Source organism: Chionomys nivalis, chromosome 14, assembly GCF_950005125.1.
Source record: "Chionomys nivalis chromosome 14, mChiNiv1.1, whole genome shotgun sequence".
Lineage (NCBI taxonomy): Eukaryota > Metazoa > Chordata > Mammalia > Rodentia > Cricetidae > Chionomys > Chionomys nivalis.
The window spans coordinates 40,417,385-40,437,001 of NC_080099.1; the positions used below are offsets into that span (position 1 = coordinate 40,417,385).

A 19,617-nucleotide genomic window follows, 5' to 3' on the forward strand; every position below is an offset into this window, starting at 1 on the left:
TGCCTCAGATGCCTGCTTGCTTTTGTTTTTTCATCAAATGCATTTACCCTAACGATGGTAACCTAGATGAAAATTATTACTATCAATATCTGAATGGCTCTAATACACAAAACAACTCAAGATTCAGAATTTAGTGGTAGATGTCACATGTGCCTCGCTGTAGATACTTCTTAAGCATCAGATTTCAAAGGTTCCTATCTAGAGACCAATTCTGTTCTACAGACAAAGCTAAACAAGTTAGACCTAGGCGAGTCACGCTGCTCTATCTATCTTTTTTTTTTTCTTTTTTTCTTTTTTTTTTTTTTTGGTTTTTCGAGACAGGGTTTCTCTGTGGTTTTGGAGCCTGTCCTGGAACTAGCTCTGTAGACCAGGCTGGTCTCGAACTCACAGAGATCCGCCTGCCTCTGCCTCGCAAGTGCTGGGATTAAAGGCGTGCGCCACCATCGCCCGGCCTCACGCTGCTCTATTACAGAGCAGCTCTCTTAGCTTTAGAACACTGCAAAGTCCTCTGAAGCGATTCCTGGGCATTTCCTAGAGATTCAGGAGATGAGACGGCTGGGTAAAAGTTCAATTAGAGTTTAGATCCCCACAGCCACATAAAAGCCACCTATAATCCCAGTACTTAGGAAGAAACAGAGGATTCTCAGGAAAATGGTCAAAATTGGCAAGCTCACGATCCAGTGAGTCCCTGCCTCAGTAATGAAGTGGAAAGGATTGACAAAGATACACGGTGTCAAGTTTGGGCCTACGCCCACCCACATCACGCACCTACCCATGCCCACACCAAATAATTACTTAGTTAATAAAAGTAAGGATGGGTGAGATCTAAGAATCTGCATTTCTATAATAATGAGGTCTCAGAAAACCAGATGATGGTAGTTTATACATTAAACCATGAGCAACTCTAATGGGAGAGGTGGCAGGGCTGTGGGTGGGAAGTGAGACTGGAGTGTTAATTAGTAAATATGATTACCTTCTGGATACCTCCATGGACTGATGCGGGGGAAGACTGGGTTACCATCACCTGCTGCGGATGAAGATGCTGTGGCAGGCTATGGTGCTGCTGTGAAAGGTGACTCAGGGTGTGCTGCTGTTGCAGGAGGAGCTGTGCTGGGGACTGGAGTGCTGGTTGCTCATTGTTCTCTCTATGCCACAGGACTCGAATGAACCGATTGTTCAGCACTGCTTCTGTGCTTGAAATGGCTTTTCTGGCCTCCTCATTGGTAAGGTATTGGATGAGTGCTGCTTCTGGATCACCCTTAAAAGCAACCTTTAAAGAAAATAATGGGAATAACTTAAACTTGGATAGTAGTTAAATACGTGTGGTCCAGTACTATGAACTAAATTATGTGCCTCCAAATCCTTATGAAGAAACCCTAGCCCTCAACAGAGAATAGGATTAGGAACAGATTCAGATTACATGGAGTACTGCATTTGTGACCATAACTATTTTAGTTAAGGTAGCCTTATGAGAAGAGGAAGGGGTCTCCATGGCTCCTTTCCTTCCTCCTCCTCTCCTTCTATGCTATATGAAGACAATGAGAAACCAGGTGTCTACAAGCTAAGAAGGCATCCCTCTGAAGCAAATGAGTACAAGTAGCATTAAATCCCCAGAGTTACAGGCAGTTGTGAGCCACCCAATCAGGATGCTGGAAACCAAACTCAGGTCCTCTGGAAGAGCAGTTCACGCTCTTTAATTGCAAACTGTCTCTCCTACAATAGAACAAATTTCTATTGCTTGTTTATCAAGGCTGTGGTAGTCAACATAAGTGTCTGAGAAAACTGTTTTACATAGCCACCCAGTTCTTTTTCTAAATGCCATAAAGAATAATGACAGAGAACTTTTAAGAGAAAAAGGACACAAATTTAAGGACATGAAATTTTAAACTAACATCTAAGTATACTCAATTAAATCATCACTTCTAATCACAAATTTATAAAGTCAAACTTCCAAAAAATTATCCTGTCACTACAATTGATCTGATATTGGATAATATGTCAAAAATCACAGCTTCTTAGATAATAACATTATAATGGGACGGAGTGGTTCATTTGTTCAGACCAAGACCTCTGGACAACAACAACAACAACAGCAACTAGTTCAGTTTTCAGGAAGGAGCTATGGAAAAGAATCAAATGAATCCTCAAGAACAAATTCAACTAAATAATTCCATTATATACACATACACTGGATATATAATAGAATACACTGATATATAACAAAACACATCACTTTGCAAAGATGTCAAAATTACCACTGACTCTAATCAAGAACTGCTGGTAATACTTTCTAAGACTCACAGCACACATGCATTCTGTAACTGATAAAGCCAATTTACCTGGATATTAACTATGGTTCCAAATTTGCTGAAGTGTTCGTTGAGCTTGGTAATGTTGTTCAATTCCTGGGGGATTTTTTTCACTTCTAATTTTGTGTTTGTATACTGATTCTTCCGCAAGAACCCTGGTTTACTTTGACTGTTGTTCCCTTGCCTGAAACAAGCATTGATAAATCTTGGTTAATTCTCCCACCTTCCTCTCCCTCCCACCCCCCGCCCTTGGCTTTTTTGATACAGGGTTTCTCTGTATAGCTCTGGCCATCCTAGAACTCGCTATGTACACCAGGCTGGCCCTGAACCCTGAGATTTGCCTGTTTCTGCCTTTCAAGTGCTAGGACTAAAGATGAGTACCACCATTCCCAGCAAAGGTTAATGATAATTTTAACTACTTTATTAACAAATGAAACAATACAAGCATCAATTACATATTTCAAATAAGCCAAACCATCTTACTTTCCCAGCCAAGGCTTCTTCGTAAGTGGTCCTTCCAAACCACTAATAGCTCTCTTTCGACTCTCTGGTTCCAGGACTACTCTGGTGATGTTGCTATTAATTGAAACAGGAACTGGTGGTTCAGTCTGGATGACAATATTAGCAGCTGTTGAAAACAAAAATTTCCATTACTATATTTTAGGGAAACATCAAATGACTGGGTTATTTAGCCTAAAACTAAAAAGTCCTGTGAACAGCATTCATTTACTACCATTTTCTATTTTTGTTTTGTTTGAAGAAAAAGATCATTGATCTCCTACATCAGTTTTCCAAAGGCTGGTTTTAGGGGCATGCACAACTGTGTCTAGTTTACCACTTCCTTCTTAGAAATATCTATCAGCAAAAAAACCTACAAATTCTTCTACTTTTTACATTCAAAAAGTTAAAATGCAAGCTTAAAACCTCAAAGGCAATCCAGTGTGATGATTAACTCAAGCATAAATCATCAAAGAATGAAAAAAGTTACTGGAAAAAGCAAGACATTTATTTTATATATGCTACCATAATTTTACTTACTTTTTATAATATAAATATATAATAATTACTGTCTTTGACAAGGGATCAAATAGTACTAGAGATGTTATATACCTCCTGTCATTATCCAACAAGATGTTCACATCATAAAGAATCATGATTTTCTTTCTTTCTCTCTTGGTTTTTCGAGACAGGGTTTCTCAGTAGCTATGGAGCCTGTCCTGGAACTTGCTTTGCAGACCAAGCTGGCCTCAAACTCACAGAGATCCACCTGCCTCTGCCTCCTGAGTGGTGGAATTAAAGGCATGTGCCACTACCACCCGGTATGATTTTCTTATATGAAATATTACGATATTATTTTGTTTTCTTTTTTGTTTAATGATTTATTTTTATTTTACGTGTGCTGGTGTTTTGCCGACATGTACGTCTGTGTGAGGGTGCTGGATCCCCTAAAGAGTTGTGGGCTGCCATGTGGGTGCTAGGAATTGAATCCAGGTCCTCTGGAAGAGCAGCCAGTGTTCTTAACCTTTGAGCCATCTCTACAACCCATTTTTGTTGTTTTGAAATTGGTCTTATTCTGTAGCCCAGACTGGCCTGGAATTCAAGTAATTCTCTGCCTCAGCCTGCTCGGCACTCACTAGGATTATAGACACCATGCCCAGCTATGTGTTTATATAGGACCCTATTTTATCTTAGATAATTTAACATTTTAGCGAGGAAGGGAAAGAACCCACATTATAAGTATATGTTTTTATTTAATCTTAGCTTGATTTGTGCAGCACCTTGAGACAGGGTCTGACTTTGTAGACCTGTTTGGCACATGATTTACTATGTAACTAGGCTGGCCTACAACTCACAGAGATCTATCTGTCTCTGCCTCCTGAGTGTTGGGATTAAAAGTGTGTACCACCACAACTGCCATAGCTTGATTTTTCAAAGGTTTATATCTTAAAAACTTTGAAGCAGGTCCTGATAGATTTAATTTTAGGGGTTTTGTTTTTAGACAGGGTCTATGTGGCCCAGGCTGGCTTTGAACCTGCTATGTAGGTAAAGATAATCTTCAGCCCTGGTCCTCCTGCCTCCACACAGATAAAAAATATGTGCCGCTGGGCCTGAGTATATAGCTGTAATCTTAAGAAGTAAATTGATAAAATGCTAATTTACTTACAGTGTTTAGGCTTGTAACATTAATGGTTTGAAGCTAGACCTCTCAAAATAGAAAATAAACCTTTGATCAGTTCTTTGAGGGAAAGGGATCAGTCATCTCACCTTCTTGCATGTAAACTCTAACACTGTGCCTAGCACACAATTAAAATGGTCTGAAGTCCTATCTAAAAAAGCAGCTAAAAAGTATTACTATTTTCTGTGTCTAAAAAGAAATGGCTCAGTGGTTAAGAGCACTGGCTGCTCTTCCAGAAGTCCTCAGTTCAATTCCCAATAACTACATGATGGTTCACAATCATCTGTAATGAGACCTGGTGCTCTCTTCTGTCCTGAAGGCATACATGCTGACAGAACATTGCATAAATAATATATATGTATATATGTATATATATATATATATAAAACATGAGGGTCTGCTTGTTGGGGTTTCTGTCCTGCCCGGTTCCCACATTTGTTAGGTCTCAAAGAATCACACAGAAGGTCTACATAAGTTATAAAACTGATTGGCCCATTAGCTCAGGCTTCTTATTAACTCTTATAACTTATATTAGCCCATTATTCTAGTATATGCTAGCCACATGGCTTGGTACCTTTTTCAGCGGGGCAGGTCACATCTTCCTTCTTCAGTGTCTAAACAGGACTGAGGAGGAATAGGCTTCCTCCTTTCCAGAATTCTCCTGTTCTCATTGCCCCGCCTCTACTTCCTGTCTGGTTGTCCCATCTATACTTCCTGCCTGGCTACTGGCCAATCAGCAATCAGCATTTATTTAAAACATAATTGACAGAATACAGAACTGTCCTGTACCATACATATACATATATATGTTCTAACTATACCACTAAAATTTAGAAGTGAAATTGTTATAAAGTTATTGAAATGATTACAAAGCATCTTTAAAAAGTATAAGGAGTCTGATTTCCTCAAGTGAGACCAGAAACACAAATTATTAGCTACATTGATAAACTGCTGCATAATGTGTATCACCAGAAAAAGGCATTCTTACCTCTTGGATTTGCATCCATATCTCCAGATGTAAGGCCAATCAGGTTGGGACGCTGTGTCTGTGCTCTTGAAAAGAACTGTCTATACTGTGATCTGCCAGAACTGGTGATACTAGGAGCTTCAGGGTTATAACCATCAGGTTCATATGTATCTGAAAAAAAACAAAAAACAAAAAAAAAACCACTTAGATAATCAGAGAGTGCTCGAATTATTCCCTTGTTACTAAAAATAGTTGTTCAAGTTATGTGTTCTTCAAAAAATATAATTCTAGGGCTGGAGAGATGGCTTAGTGGTTAAGAGCATTGCCTGCTCTTCCAAAGGTCCTGAGTTCAATTCCCGGCAATCACATGGTGGCTCACAACCATCTGTAATGAGGTCTGGCCTGCAGACATACACACAGACAGAATATTGTATACATAATAAATAAATATTAAAAAATATATAATTCTATCATCTGCATACGCTTCTCTTTGAGTTCTATCGGACACTCCTTTTAGGAGTACAAGTAAACAGTACTACTACTACAAGCATACAGACATTCAAATGCAAACAGTGTTTACCCTCAATCCATTCAGCAATGTCTATCCTGTATACTAATCACTTAATCTAATAACAATGCATATTTTCATCACCAATTTTCACATACATGAATACATTATTCAGATTGTTGAGTTGTGTCTCAATTTCTAGATATTTCTGTAATCAACAAAAAATAATTTTTTTAGATAAAGAAATAATAACTTGTTTCCTATCCAAAGCGTATTTCAAATAAAAAGACTAGGTATTTATAATTATCTTAATACCACCCTATTATTCACCAATTTTTTTTTTATATTTCTCATACTTTTTCTGAAACAAAAAACACTTTGAAAATTCTAACTCCAAGTAACTATTTTATTAGTGTTAAAAGCAATTCTGAAAGGAATGACAGAAACCCCAAATGGCACATAACCTCTTCAGATTCTACATCAAATCAGAGTAAAACAGAAACTCTTGTGTTTCTTCCCTTTTTTTCTATAATGGAAAATATATTTAATGATTCATATAAAGTTCAAGCTACAAGATCAATCTCATTCAGATCTTTACTAATGGTTGCCACTTACATGGTACAAAATGTAGGCTCACAAATGATCTACTTGCTGGAGAGATAGCTCAGTGGTTAAGAGAACATGCTACTTTTGCAGAAGACCCAAACTGGTTCACAACCCACATTTGGTTCACAACCACCAGTGAACAACCTCATATCCACAGGATCCAACACCCTCTTCTGGATGGGGTGGGCACCTGTACTCACATACATATACCCACACCCAGACTTACACAGTTAAAAGTAGTAAAATAAGTGAGGTGTGGAAACAACACCTTTAATATCTGCACTTGGGAGGCAGGCACAAATGGATCTTTGTGAGTTTGAGTCCAGCCTGATCAACATGGCTAAGTTCCAAGCCAGCAAGACTGATATAGTGAGACTGTCTCAAATAAAATAAAATAAATTCTTAAAACAAACAATCCCCCTTAGGAATTTCCAGATTTCTAAAAGTATGAATCTTTAGCCACTGTCTAAATAAGTTAAATCTCTCTTACCCTCTTAGAGCAAAGCTTGCCCTGAGTACTATATTTCCCCCAACTTCCAGTTCCATGAGCATATTCTCCCTGCACAAAACACCAACTTCAAGTTTAGAACAATTAAATGACACTGAGGAACAACCAACTGAGACATAGGCGACCAAAACTAAAACTGCTGGTCAATACTTCTTCATATCCACATATTTCTTCCCTTTCTTTCCTTCCACTTTTTTTTTTAACATTTATTTATTTATTATGTTTACAACATTTTGCCTCCATGTATCCCTGCAGGCCAGAAGAGGGCACCAGATCTCAGTACAGATGGTTGTGAGCCACCATATGGTTGCTGGGAATTGAACTCAGGACCTCTGGAAGAGCAGCCAGTGCTCTTAACCTCTGAGCCATCTCTCCAGCCCCCTTTCCTTCCACTTTTTAAGGCAGTTCATGGCGTGGTATAGAGTGACAACAGATTAAATATTGATTCTATGTAACAAAATGATGATTTTGAAAATTAGTCACCACTGAGGTCTATAGTCCCTTCTTAGAATAGAATGGCTAAGGAAAGTTAATAAATTATTATAATAATGATGTTCCTATTACAGGATTTATACTCATTCTCAATGCTTCTATTCAGCCTACAGTTTCCTAATGATGACCTAATAAAACCAAACTCTCTCTGTCAGAGCATTCTTAGACGTCATACTGATTTTGTCAGCTCCTGCTCTGAGTCCTTCCCTTTTTTTCCCATGTACACACATGAATGTGAAGACAGAGGTCAATGCATGGTGTTTTCCTCAATCCCTCACCATCTTATTTCCTGAGATAAAGTTTCTCATTGATATTCAACTACAGTGGTTGGCCAACAAACCCCAGAAAGTTCTCTCAACTCAGCCTCTGGTGCCAGAATAATGGGCATATGTCATCATGCCCAGATTTTTATGTGGGTGCTGGAGATTCAAATTTAGTTCTTCACAATTTGGGGGCAAGGATTATGCTGAATGATCCATGCCCTTAATTTTTTTGTTCATTTAAGTCAACTAGACAGAATTATTATTTATCAAGAGAAACATGTGCTTTAATGGAGTATAGCTTAAAAGCAGGTCCTATCTATTTTTTAAATCTAAGTATGTTAAATATCTGAGTAATAGTTTGAGGACGATATGTAAAATAACAAATTCCACAGTTATGCTGTCCTGGCTAGTTTTATGTCAACAAGCTAGAGTTATCTGAAAGGAGAGAACTTCAATTGAGAAAAATGCCTCCTTAAGATTCAGCTGTAAGGCATTTTTTTAAATTAGTGATTGATGGGTAGGGCCCAGACCATTGTGGGTGGTAGTACTATCCTTGGGCTGCTGGTCCTGGCTTCTATAAGCAAGCAGGTTGAGCAAGCCATGAGGAGCAAACCAGTAAGCAGCGCTTCTCCATTGCCTCTACATCAGCTCCTGCCTCCAGGTTCCTGCCCTGTTCCTTTGACGATAAACTGTGATGTGGAAGCATAAGCCAAATAAACCCTTTCTTTCCTCAACAAGTTTCTTGGGTCGTGGTGTTTCATCACAGCAATGGTAACCCTACCTAAGACACATGCCAACTTTAAAAATTAACAAAATAAACACTACTTCAACATTTAAGCAAATCAACAAAGTATGGTCCAAAGTTTTCAATCATTGTCTAGCATGAACAGAAACTCTCCCATAGTTGAAGCTACATAAATGTTTGAAATTTACACAATTAAATGACCTACCTAGTTCTATGACCACTGTGTACACAGAACCCCAATACATGCAATGGTTCTACAGTCAGATCAGGCATGGTAGCACACAACTGCAAATCTAGAACAGCTGATTCCATGTTCAAGGCTAACTTAGGCTATATAGTAACCCTCTTTTGTTTTTAAAAAGCCCTTTAGTTAGTTCTGAACTAACTAAAGGAAAAGTGAGAATCTAAAGGCAAAGTGAAGAAATCGAATTTAAATAGAGAGACTAACAAGATACCAACAAAGTATAGCACAGATCTTCAAAACACATATCAATAGGGCGAAATAATTTTCAAAAATATTACAGTCATCATGATCAATCTATCCAAATGGAGTAGAAGGGGAAAACTATGTTTATCCACGAGCAGCAAGAAACCTGAACTTTAGTTTTATTTCAAAGAAAAATTACCCTAGCTCTTCTTGTAATATATAAGTAATTAACTAGAAAATACTCAAGCAGATACCATCTTCCTATCTACCTTAAGGAAGATGTGACTGTTACCAAGGCACTGAATGTAAATATACAGGACAACAGAGATGACAGACACACACAGAGGGCCTAATCATCAACAACCACTAGGGACAAACCACAGAAGCAGAGAAACAGAGAACACTCTACCCAAGACCTTAAAGGGAACTTCAGACAGGTCAGAGTCCCAGGTCATCTGATATGTTAGGCTGACCAGTTTCAGGTATGAAAGATCAGTGAAGTGGATGGTCATCTGAAGCAAAGCTTACCTGGGACCAGAGGGGTGGGGCTGGAGACTGAGGTATGATACCCAATGGAGGATCCCATGAGGTTTCGAGGTGGCACCAAACGAGCTGCCAACAGAGGAGGCGGTGTCCCCAACTGAAGTCGCTCAGATGCAGCAGCACCATGTTCACGAGAATACATGGGCTGTCCTACAGAGGAAAGAATAGGAGGGCAGCTGGGATTGAAAGTTACAAGCTTGCTTTTCTGAGGCTGTGATGTACTTCCTGACACTGCGAGCCAAGAAGAGAGAAATTACAACAACAAGAACAGTAGTGAGGAAGACATTATTGAGATTCTAACTCAAGAAAGCACAGACATGCAACTGGCTCAGATGCCTCAAGGTACAAAGATAATATGCCTTTCAGAATATTCTCTTTCTCCTCTCTGTCTCTTGAAAGAGGTTTGCTTGCCTCAAAGTCACTATATAGCTGAGGCTAACATTGAACTCCTGATCCTATTGCCTCCATAGCCCAAGTTCTGGAAATGCAGGTCTACAACACCATACCTGGCTTTCTATTATTTTGAATCATAAATGGAGTAAATGTACGCTATTTTATCTAAAGATGAACAATGAACCATCAAGTTACAGAAAGGCAACTTGATCTATAGTTCGCAAAGAATGTGATATTAATGAGCTGTGCAGATATAAAGGTTGTCATGCACATGCCCCTCTAATCACAAAAATGGCAAATCTGCACAAAATATACTACTCCCATATCTAAAAGCAGGAAAAGAATAATAAGAAATACAAAACAAACTACCATACCCATAGCCTCACAAAGAATAAGTGTTCACTAGAAGAAAATTCAAAAGGTAGTGAAAATTTGTTAATCACCAGAGTGGATGATAAGAAAAAAAAAAACATGAAGAAAAATACAAACAGACCAATTATAGATATAGTAAATGACTTTGGCTTTTAGGCACCATGTTTCAAAATAAAGTAGATGGAGGGCCACAAACACACATGCATGCACACACATGTATATACATATACAGACATAAATTCTATACAACGGGATTGGAAAAATCCAAAGTATCACAGAGTAAAACCTTCCTTTGGTTTCTATTTAGTATCATTCCCTGACAGCAATATATGAAACATAAATTTGTAGGATTTAGTTAATATTTTATACCACAAAGTCAGACATTCACTGTAACATAAGACATAATGAAGCAAGGTTAGAAGATCTTTAATATGTGATTAAAGTCTTTATAAGTTGTACAGTTCCTTTAGATTTTTAACACATGCAGGTAAGACAGACCCAAACGCAATCACTTGATTTCATAGAAGAAAGATGCTAACATCTCCCATCTTCTCTGTCCACAGGCATGGAGAAAAGGAGATGACAAACCTCACTGTAAAGCCAATGATGGAACTACATACTGAACACCAGACCTTTATTTGTTTTAAAAGAATGAATCACTACATTGCAACAGCAATTCAATATATCCTCAATCATCTGAAAATAGTCCTAATCATGTCCTACAGCAGAATTCTCTGTGACAAATAATCAAGAGGCACAATGCTCAAGAGAAAACAAAAGAAATGTAATGCCAATCTATATGATGGCTTTAAATGTATGATTCAGCACAAATTGGCCTAGTATATATAACTAGTAACTAGACTAAAGGGCAAGCTTGCACAATCTCTACTGTTAAAATCACAGAAAACCATGCAATTCAAACATTACGAAAGGAGGCTGTGAGTTGGTTAGATGCATGTCTGGTGTCTATGGAAGCCAGAAGAAGGTTTGCATACTTTGGAGTCATGCTGCAGTCATGGACAGTTGTGAGCTGCCATGTGGGTGCTCAAAGACTATCAGTGTTCTTAATCAAGAAGCCATCTCTCCAGCCCCTCAAATTTTCCAATACACAAACATTAAAATCAACTAAATAGAAATTGAAAATCTATTACTAAAATTATTATATTCTCCAATTTTTATATATGTTTTATATTTACTCATTCCTGTGAATGTTCATGTGTGCATTGTGTGTGCTGTGGGAGGATCCAGACAACAACCTTGGGTGTCAGTCCTTACTTTTTCACCTTGTTTATTAGTACAGGGTCTCATGCTATGCTCCCGCTGTTCTCAAGAGTCTAGTGAATTGCCTCTCTTCTTACTGCAGAAGCATACGCTGCTTGAACTGTGCTACCACATCTGGCTTTACCTGTTCAGTTTTCACAGTTGTACATTGAATACTTTATTCATTTGAGCCACCTCCCCAAGCAACTCCAATTTTCAGCTTTTTTACATGTGATTCCCACTGCAAATCAATGTACTAATAATGATTTGATCACAGGATTTATCACAGCTATTTATTTGTGTGTTTGTGTGTGTGTGTATGTGCAAATGTGTATTGGTTAACGTACATTGGCTTTCTCTTCCTATTCTATGTATGGATCTTGAGAATCAAACTTAAGTCACCAGGCTTGTAGACAGGCACTTCACCTTTACCCATTGAGCCATCTCATCTGGTTCCTAAAATTCTGTTTTAAATGCTTAGATGCTTATCAGACACCATATCTTGAGCATTTTACTTTTTTTCTATAAACTGTATGTGTAGTATATGTTCATGTGGGCATATATATGAAGTCAAGGAGACCAATGTCTTTCTATATTACTTTGCTTTCTACTTTTTTCCTTTTGAAAAATGAGATGGGTTCTCTGTGTGTCTAGTTGGCTGCCAATGTACTATATAAACGAGGATGGCCTTGATTTCCTGATGCTCATGCCTTTACTTCACAATTCACAAGTGCACAGATTACAGGCATGTGCCACTATTCCTGGTTTTATGTGGTACTGAGCCTGCAGATCAGGGCTTCATGCACTGTAGATAAGCATTCTACTAACTGAGCTACATCCCCATCCTTCCTCTTATTTTTGAGACAGGATCTTTCACCGAACCTGTAATGAATTCCAGGAATATGGCCATCTATCTCCTCCCCTGCAGCACTAGAGCTCCAGGCACTCACTGCTATGCTGACTCATACATGGTATCAGGGACCCAAATTCTCAGGCTTGCACAATACTTACTTCACTAAACTGTCTCCCCTGTTCCTCCCTATATATTTAAGAATCAAATTATAGGCTTTTAAGAAAGGAAGAAATTTTACAAAGTTGCTTTAATGACACAGTTGTGACTTAACATATATATATGATTTTTCAAGACAGAGTTTCTCTGTGGAGCTTTGGAGCCTGTCCTGGAACTAGCTCTTGTAAACCAGGCTGGCCTCAAACTCACAGAGATCTGCCTGCCTCTGCCTCCACCTCCCAAGTCCTGGGATTAAAGGCATGTGCCACCACTGCCCAGCTCAATATTAACATTTTATTTGCCAACAAATCAATTCTCTTTATAAACACTGATACAGCATCTAAGACTATAAAGTAGTAAACCAGAAATATCAATGCGAAATTATCACATTTACTAGTTTTGTAACAAAAATAGTAATTATTAAAAGGATTGCTTTTATTCTTAGATTTTTATCTTTTGCGTATTAAATTTTGGGGGTTGTGTTTTGTTTTGTTTGAGACATGGTTTCTCTGGGTAGCCCTGGCTCTCTTGAAACTCACTCTGTAGACCAGGCTGGCGTGAAACTCAGAGAACCACCTACCTCTGTCTCCTGAGTGCTGGGATTAAAAAAGGAGTACAACATCACCACCTGGCTTAAAGTGTATTTTTAAGATTATAATGATACTAGATAGTTTCCTATGCAGTCCTCTATTCTGACAAAGAAGCTGACAATTGTATTTGTCCTAACAGTCTTAGGACTGGAAAAAATGTTTGGAATTTTGTTCTAAAATATTATACTCTTTCTTTTAAAGACATGAGCTAAGTCATCTGAAATCTGTTACCTTACACGTCTTCACTCCCTAGCATCTACCACGATGCCTGGCACATGTAAACACTGAACAAATATTTTATGAATTAATGAATATTAATTAAGATAGGTCACTGGGATTACTGGCAACTGCTAATTTTTTAAAAATTAATGGCACCTGAATACGGTGTTTTAATTCCAGAACTTAGGAGGCAGGAGCAAGTAGATCTCTGAGTTCAAGGACAGTTTGGTCTACATAGTGAGTTCCAGAAGAGCCAGGTATATGTAGAAAAACCCTGTTTCAGTAACACTAAACAGAGTATTTACTGCATATGTCATAAAGTACAGTTTGGTATAACAACAAATGAATAACTGCCAGAGTTTTTTTAAAGCAGAATTTTTACTATGACTCAACACTAAATTTAACAATATAAAAATATGCCATAGACTGCAATAAATTTAGGTTTTAAGTACAAAAGTCACTTTTAACTGTTAAGAGCTGACTAACAGAAATGCTAAAGAGTTAACCAGCACACTGGTCACTACTGAAGCTGGATAAAAGGTACAGGGCCCTTTGCTATACTGCACATACCTGAGGTTGTTCTTCATTTTTATGTCTATTTGTTATTTCCCATAAGTAAAAACACTGATAGCAACGACAAAACAAAGCTGTACTGTTAAGAAGTTAAAAATCAAGAGACCATGAGAAAAATCAGAAGACCAGGAGAAAATGTCAGATAAATTTCTGATTTACATTCATAAATGGAAAATCAAACAGACCTATATTTAAGTACACACTACTATGAAACAAATGCTTACATGTTAAGTAAGAATGCGAAACTGGAGATGAGTATTTCTCAACTATTTAGACTTGAACCCTGAAGCAGAAGAGAAAGCACATATGCATCAGGAAAGAAGAAAGGGCAAGTTGAGTCACAGCAGGAGCATGGTCACTATTCAAGCTGGCAAACAATGGAAAAAGATTAGGGAAGAACAAGTAAATCAGGTGTCTCTGACGATTCATTAGCTAACCAATGAAGAGTTCTCATGACGAAGCCTGAGGGGTATTCACTCAACATTATGTGCTATACCTTGGCAAAGGGACCTAAACAAGCATAATGGTGTCCAAGGATCCAAATGCGCAGCAAGCCAAATGTGAATAAAAGGAGAGGTTCTGGTGGAAATATAGTGAACGAAAAACTTCAAAGGAAAAAGGATCTTGATGAATTAGGTTTTTTAAAAAGCAAAGCAAGGTTGGGGCTTCCTTACATGCTAGAGACCCATGTTCAAGCCTACTATCATTTATGAGGGGTGGGGTAGCAATGTGTCAGTCATACGACAATGTCAACATGAGTGGCTGGATATTGTACCCAACGACAAAGACAAGAGTAAAGGCCAAGATTTAAGTGTAGGCTTTATTCTGAGAGGTTGAAATCTGACAAGAAAATAGTAACTACATAGAATATAATTAATCCTTTACAGGTTACTAGATGCCAAAGACATGTTATATGCCTTACAGGAATATAAATTCATGTTTCTTCAGAAGAAGAAATGAAGTAACATTAGTTTCACTTTGGAAAAGGAAACTGAAGTACAAAAGTGAATTAACTTGGCCTACATGAAGAAGAGAGAAGATGAGAGAAAAAGAGAAAAGCACCAGGATCTTAAACTAGGCCCAACTACTTTATGTGCTTGCCTCTGCAACATGGAAGAAATGAGGAAACATTTCCAAGGTAAAGCAAATTTATAAGTATGGATATACAAAAAACAAACATACCATCACTTCTGTAAAGGAAAGCTCATAATCTGACAATGTAAAACAACCACTTTTTTGATTGCTTTTGGTTTTTTGAGACAGTGGCTCGAGTCGCCCATGGCAGCCTCATACTTGCTATGTGGCTGAGATTGGCCATGAACTCTTGATCCTCCTGCCTCTACCTCCCAAGTGCTGGGATTTATAGGAGTACTCCATCATGCCTGGCTTAATTAACTTTTAAAATATATTTCTAAAAAACACCTTTAAAAATTACATATATTTATGTATGTATGTGTGTGTGTGTGTGTATATATATGTATGTGATATATATATCAAGGCAGGTTGGGTAATCCCAGCACTCAGGAGACAAGGGCAGGAGAATCTCTGAGTTCGAGGCCAGTCTGGTCTAGAGGACCAGTTCTAAGACAGCCAGGACTACACAGAGAAATTTTGTCTTCAAAAAATAAACAAAATCAACCAGGCACTTGGTTTTTTAAAAGGTATAAATCAAAGGAAACAATTTATAATTAAACACAAATATTTAAAATGTGCTAAAACACTAATTTATATGTTTTCTATCTTCACTTCAACTATTAGACATATTTTACCTGATTCTTGTACACTTCTTAGAAGACAGGCGACATATTTTAGACATTAGCAAAAGTACAATGCTGTGACTGAAGCAGTCATTATGAAGAGACTCTATACTGCCAGTGTACAGCAGCAGAGGGCTCCTTGCTTCTCCCCACCCAGCACACAAAATTAAAATACAGCCATGACATAGTCGCTTTGTGCTTGCTATGCATCCCACAATAATAAGCTTTCTTCTCCCCCACCACCTTGAGGCAGGGTTTCTCTGTGTAACAGCTCTGACTGTCTTAGAACTCCTGCATAGACTGGACTGGCCTTGAACTCAGAGATCCACCTGCCTCTGCCTCCCCAAGTGCTGGGATTAAAGATGTGTGCCACCCAGCAAGAATAGCAATTTTGGTGTATCACAGTGCCACAATGCATGTGTGAAGATCAGAGGACAACTTGAAAAGAGTCCCTTTTCTCCTTCCACCATGTAGGACCCAGGGATCAAACTCAGGTTCTGAGGTTTGATGGCAACTGCCTTTTATCCACCATCTTGACAACCCATCAAAAACACATTTTGGTTCAGTTTATCTCCTTCCAAGTCCCCAGACTGCCCTAGACATCATGTGGACACCAGGTCAGGTAGAAATGACACCACAGAGCTGCAGCCAAAACCACAAGACCCTAGCCTTGAACCAGAATTGTATGACTGGATGGAAGCTACACTCAAAGCAGCTCACGGTAAGGTTCTGGAATTGTACATGGCCCAATCTGGACTGCCATCCTTTATAGGCTGCATTCCTAGAAGCTACACACAAGAGTCTTCATCAAAACACAGAAAGATACCCTGCCCCTGTCCTACTAGGCCCAAAAGCCATAACTGCAGGTGACACTCCACTTACTGTCCATCATCTTCATGTGTATGAAAAACTGATGTGTTTAATTAAAAAAAAAAAAACTAAGAATTTCTTGAAGTGACATTTACTTACTTTCTGATACTGTATAAAGGAGGTTCTGGGGTAAAGGAGGAGGTAGTCTTGCTCCCACTGGTGCAAGATTGGGCACTGCACTTGTCCCAGGCTGGTCACGGCTGTTTATTAAGCTTGACTGTGAAATGGGAGGTCCTATAGAATACCAAAAAAAGTAACAAGTACATGATAAATAATTACTAGTAAGAGCATGATACTAATACTAATTTATTCAAACTTAACAATCCTGATGACAGTCTCCAACAGGCAAGGCTTATCACAAATGAAGGAAAGCGGGAGTAGGTGTCACTGCAGGCAGACATGAGGATGGCAGAAAGGACGTAAGGAACAGTAGATGGCTTAAGTGTAAGTTAAGTAAGCAATAAACATACTTATGAATTTGCAGTTGTGAATACAATAGAAAAAGATACAGTGAGGCTGGGCCATGGTTGCTTGCGCCTTTAATTCCAGCATTTGAGAGGCAGAGACAAGCAGACCTCTGTGAGTTCAAGGCCAGTCTGGTCTACATAGGAGTTCCAGGCCAGCCAGAATTATACAGAGATTCTGTCACCAAAAGAAATAAAAATTAAAAAAAAAAAAATTTTAAGTGAAGGGTTAGGTTGAAGATATAGTTCAGATGATGGAGTGCTTGCTTAACAAGAACAAAACTTTGATTTGAAGCCCAGCATAATGACATGTGTCTGTAATTGCAAGTGGAGGCAGATCAGAAGTTTAAGATCCCCATTTCTAAAATAGGGGATTAAGGATTGTAAGGATGTATGTAGCTCAGTGGCAATGTGCAATGGGACAATGGTCTTTTATCCTCTCAATTTTGATTGGCCAGTAGCCAGACAGGAAGTAGAGACAGGGCAACGAGAATGCTGAGAGGAGGGAGTGCAGTCTGCAGTCATGACCCAGACGCAGAAGAAGCAAGATGTGACTGCCTCGCCGAATAAGGTACCAAGCCATGTTGCTAACACAGACAAGAATTATGGGCTAATATAAATTATAAGAGTTAATAGAAGCCTGAGATACTAGGCCAATCAGTTTATAATTAATGTAGACCTCTGTGTAATTTCTTTGGAACTTAACGACTGCGAGATCCACACAACAGAAAACTCAGTCAACAGCCATGTCTGGTGTTTGCCTGGCATTTGCAAGATCCTGAGGTCAACTGCCAGTATCCCAATAACAAATTAAATTTAAAATAGGTAAATAAAGAGAAAAGCTTAAGAAGAGAATAAAATCACTTCAACACGTATTGTAGAAGTAATGTGTTTTCTTTCTAAGCTTTTTTAACATTGACTTAATTAACTTACATGTATGAATTTTTTGTCCATGTATGTACATCATATGAAATTGTACCTGGTGCTTGTAGAGGTAGGAGAGGGCATCAGATCCCCTGGAACTAGTTATGAATGGTTGTGAGCTACCATGTGAGTGCTGGGAATGGAACGCAGGTCCTCAAGAAGAGCAACAACTACTCTTAACTGCTAAGCTATCTCTTGATCCCCTTCAATCAATATTTAGTATTCACAGTTGCTAAGTTACGGGTTGGAGATCAATGGTAAAGTGTTTGCCTAGTGTAGTGGTTAGTTCTTTCAACTTCACAACAAGCTAATGACCTAGGAAGAGAGACCCTTAAATGGAGAACTGCCTCCACTAGACTGGTCTGTGGGCATGTCTATGGAAAGTTTCCTGATTGTTCATTGAGTAGGAGGGCCCCACCCACTGTTGGTCTTGGGATGTATAAGAAATGTAGTGAAACAGGCCAGTATGGAGCATTCCATCTTTGTCTCTGTTACAGTTCTGCCTTGGCTCTCCTCACTGATGGACTGATTGTAAGCTCTATACTGAAACAAACCCTTTTTACTCCCAAACCCCAGTTTCAGTCACTATTTTATTAAAACAACAAAAAGAAAACTAGGGCACAAAGCACATGAAGAGCCCTGTGAGGTGCAATCCCCAGCACCACCACTCCCAAAAAGCAAACCTTGGAAAAAAAAAAAAAAAAAACTCTACTAAATCCTTTTATATTATTAGCAACTTTTAAATTTTTATTGTGTGTGTGTGTGTGTACCCACGTATGTAAGCTCACAGAATACAAGTGGAGGTCAGAGGACAAGCTAAGGGAGTTGGTTCTCTCCTTTGACCACATGGATACCATTGATGAAATTCAGGTCATCAAGGTGGCAAGCTCCTTGATTTGCTGAGCCACTTCATGGCACATTTTATGATTACTGTTGTTGTTATTACCGTTGTTTATTATTATTATTATTATTATTATTATTATTATTATTATTGAAGGGTAGGTTAGCCAAAGCATGCATGAGGTGGTCAGAAGACAAATCTATGTAGTCAGTTCTTCCTATTTTTATGTGTGTTCTAAGGATTGAACTTGGATATCCAGGTTTACACAGCAAGTACCTTACCTGCTGAGTCATCCTGCCAATCCTTTGTTACCAACTTTAATGTGTTGTATACTTTACTACAGGGAAGCTTAGTGATGGGCACATGTTAGGATTGTGCTAAATTATTTTTCCTAACTGTTTTGGTTATAGCTTTGATGCTGGGGACAAAAATCAGGTCCTCACATAGTCAAGCACTATAGTACTGAGCTATACCACAGCCCTAAATAAAGTGCTTTAAAAAAGAAAAGAAAGGAAAGGAAAGGAAAGGAAAGGAAAGGAAAGAAAAGAAAAGAAAAGAAAAGAAAAGAAAAGAAAAGAAAAGAAAAGAAAAGAAAAGAAAATAGTGCTGGGGATAAAGTTCAGAGGCTGACAATTTGCCCATAATGCATGAAGTTCTGGGTTCAATCCCAAGAACTGGGAGAAGAAAAAGAGAGAACCAGATGATGCAGGCCTGGAATCTCAGTTACATAGAAGGTTATATACAACAAGAAGATCTCAAGTTCAAAGCCTGCCTGGACTACAACTACTTCAAAGCCAGTCT

At 38.5% G+C, this 19,617-nt stretch overlaps 1 protein-coding gene across 2 annotated transcripts in view; it reads right to left on the reverse strand.

The window, feature by feature from the left end:
* The window catches only part of Rbm27 (RNA binding motif protein 27), a 73,684-nt gene that overhangs the window by 16,892 nt on the left and 37,175 nt on the right, over window positions 1-19,617 (reverse strand). The window contains exons 8-13 of one of the 2 annotated variants that reach the window (XM_057788705.1): window positions 16,687-16,821; window positions 9,530-9,694; window positions 5,474-5,623; window positions 2,793-2,937; window positions 2,340-2,493; window positions 974-1,270 (exon numbers count right to left, since the gene is read on the reverse strand). In XM_057788705.1, coding sequence (XP_057644688.1) covers window positions 974-1,270; window positions 2,340-2,493; window positions 2,793-2,937; window positions 5,474-5,623; window positions 9,530-9,694; window positions 16,687-16,821 — 1,046 coding nt within the window. The remainder of the gene's footprint in view (window positions 1-973; window positions 1,271-2,339; window positions 2,494-2,792; window positions 2,938-5,473; window positions 5,624-9,529; window positions 9,695-16,686; window positions 16,822-19,617) is intronic. The other variant, XM_057788707.1, reaches the window with a different exon arrangement.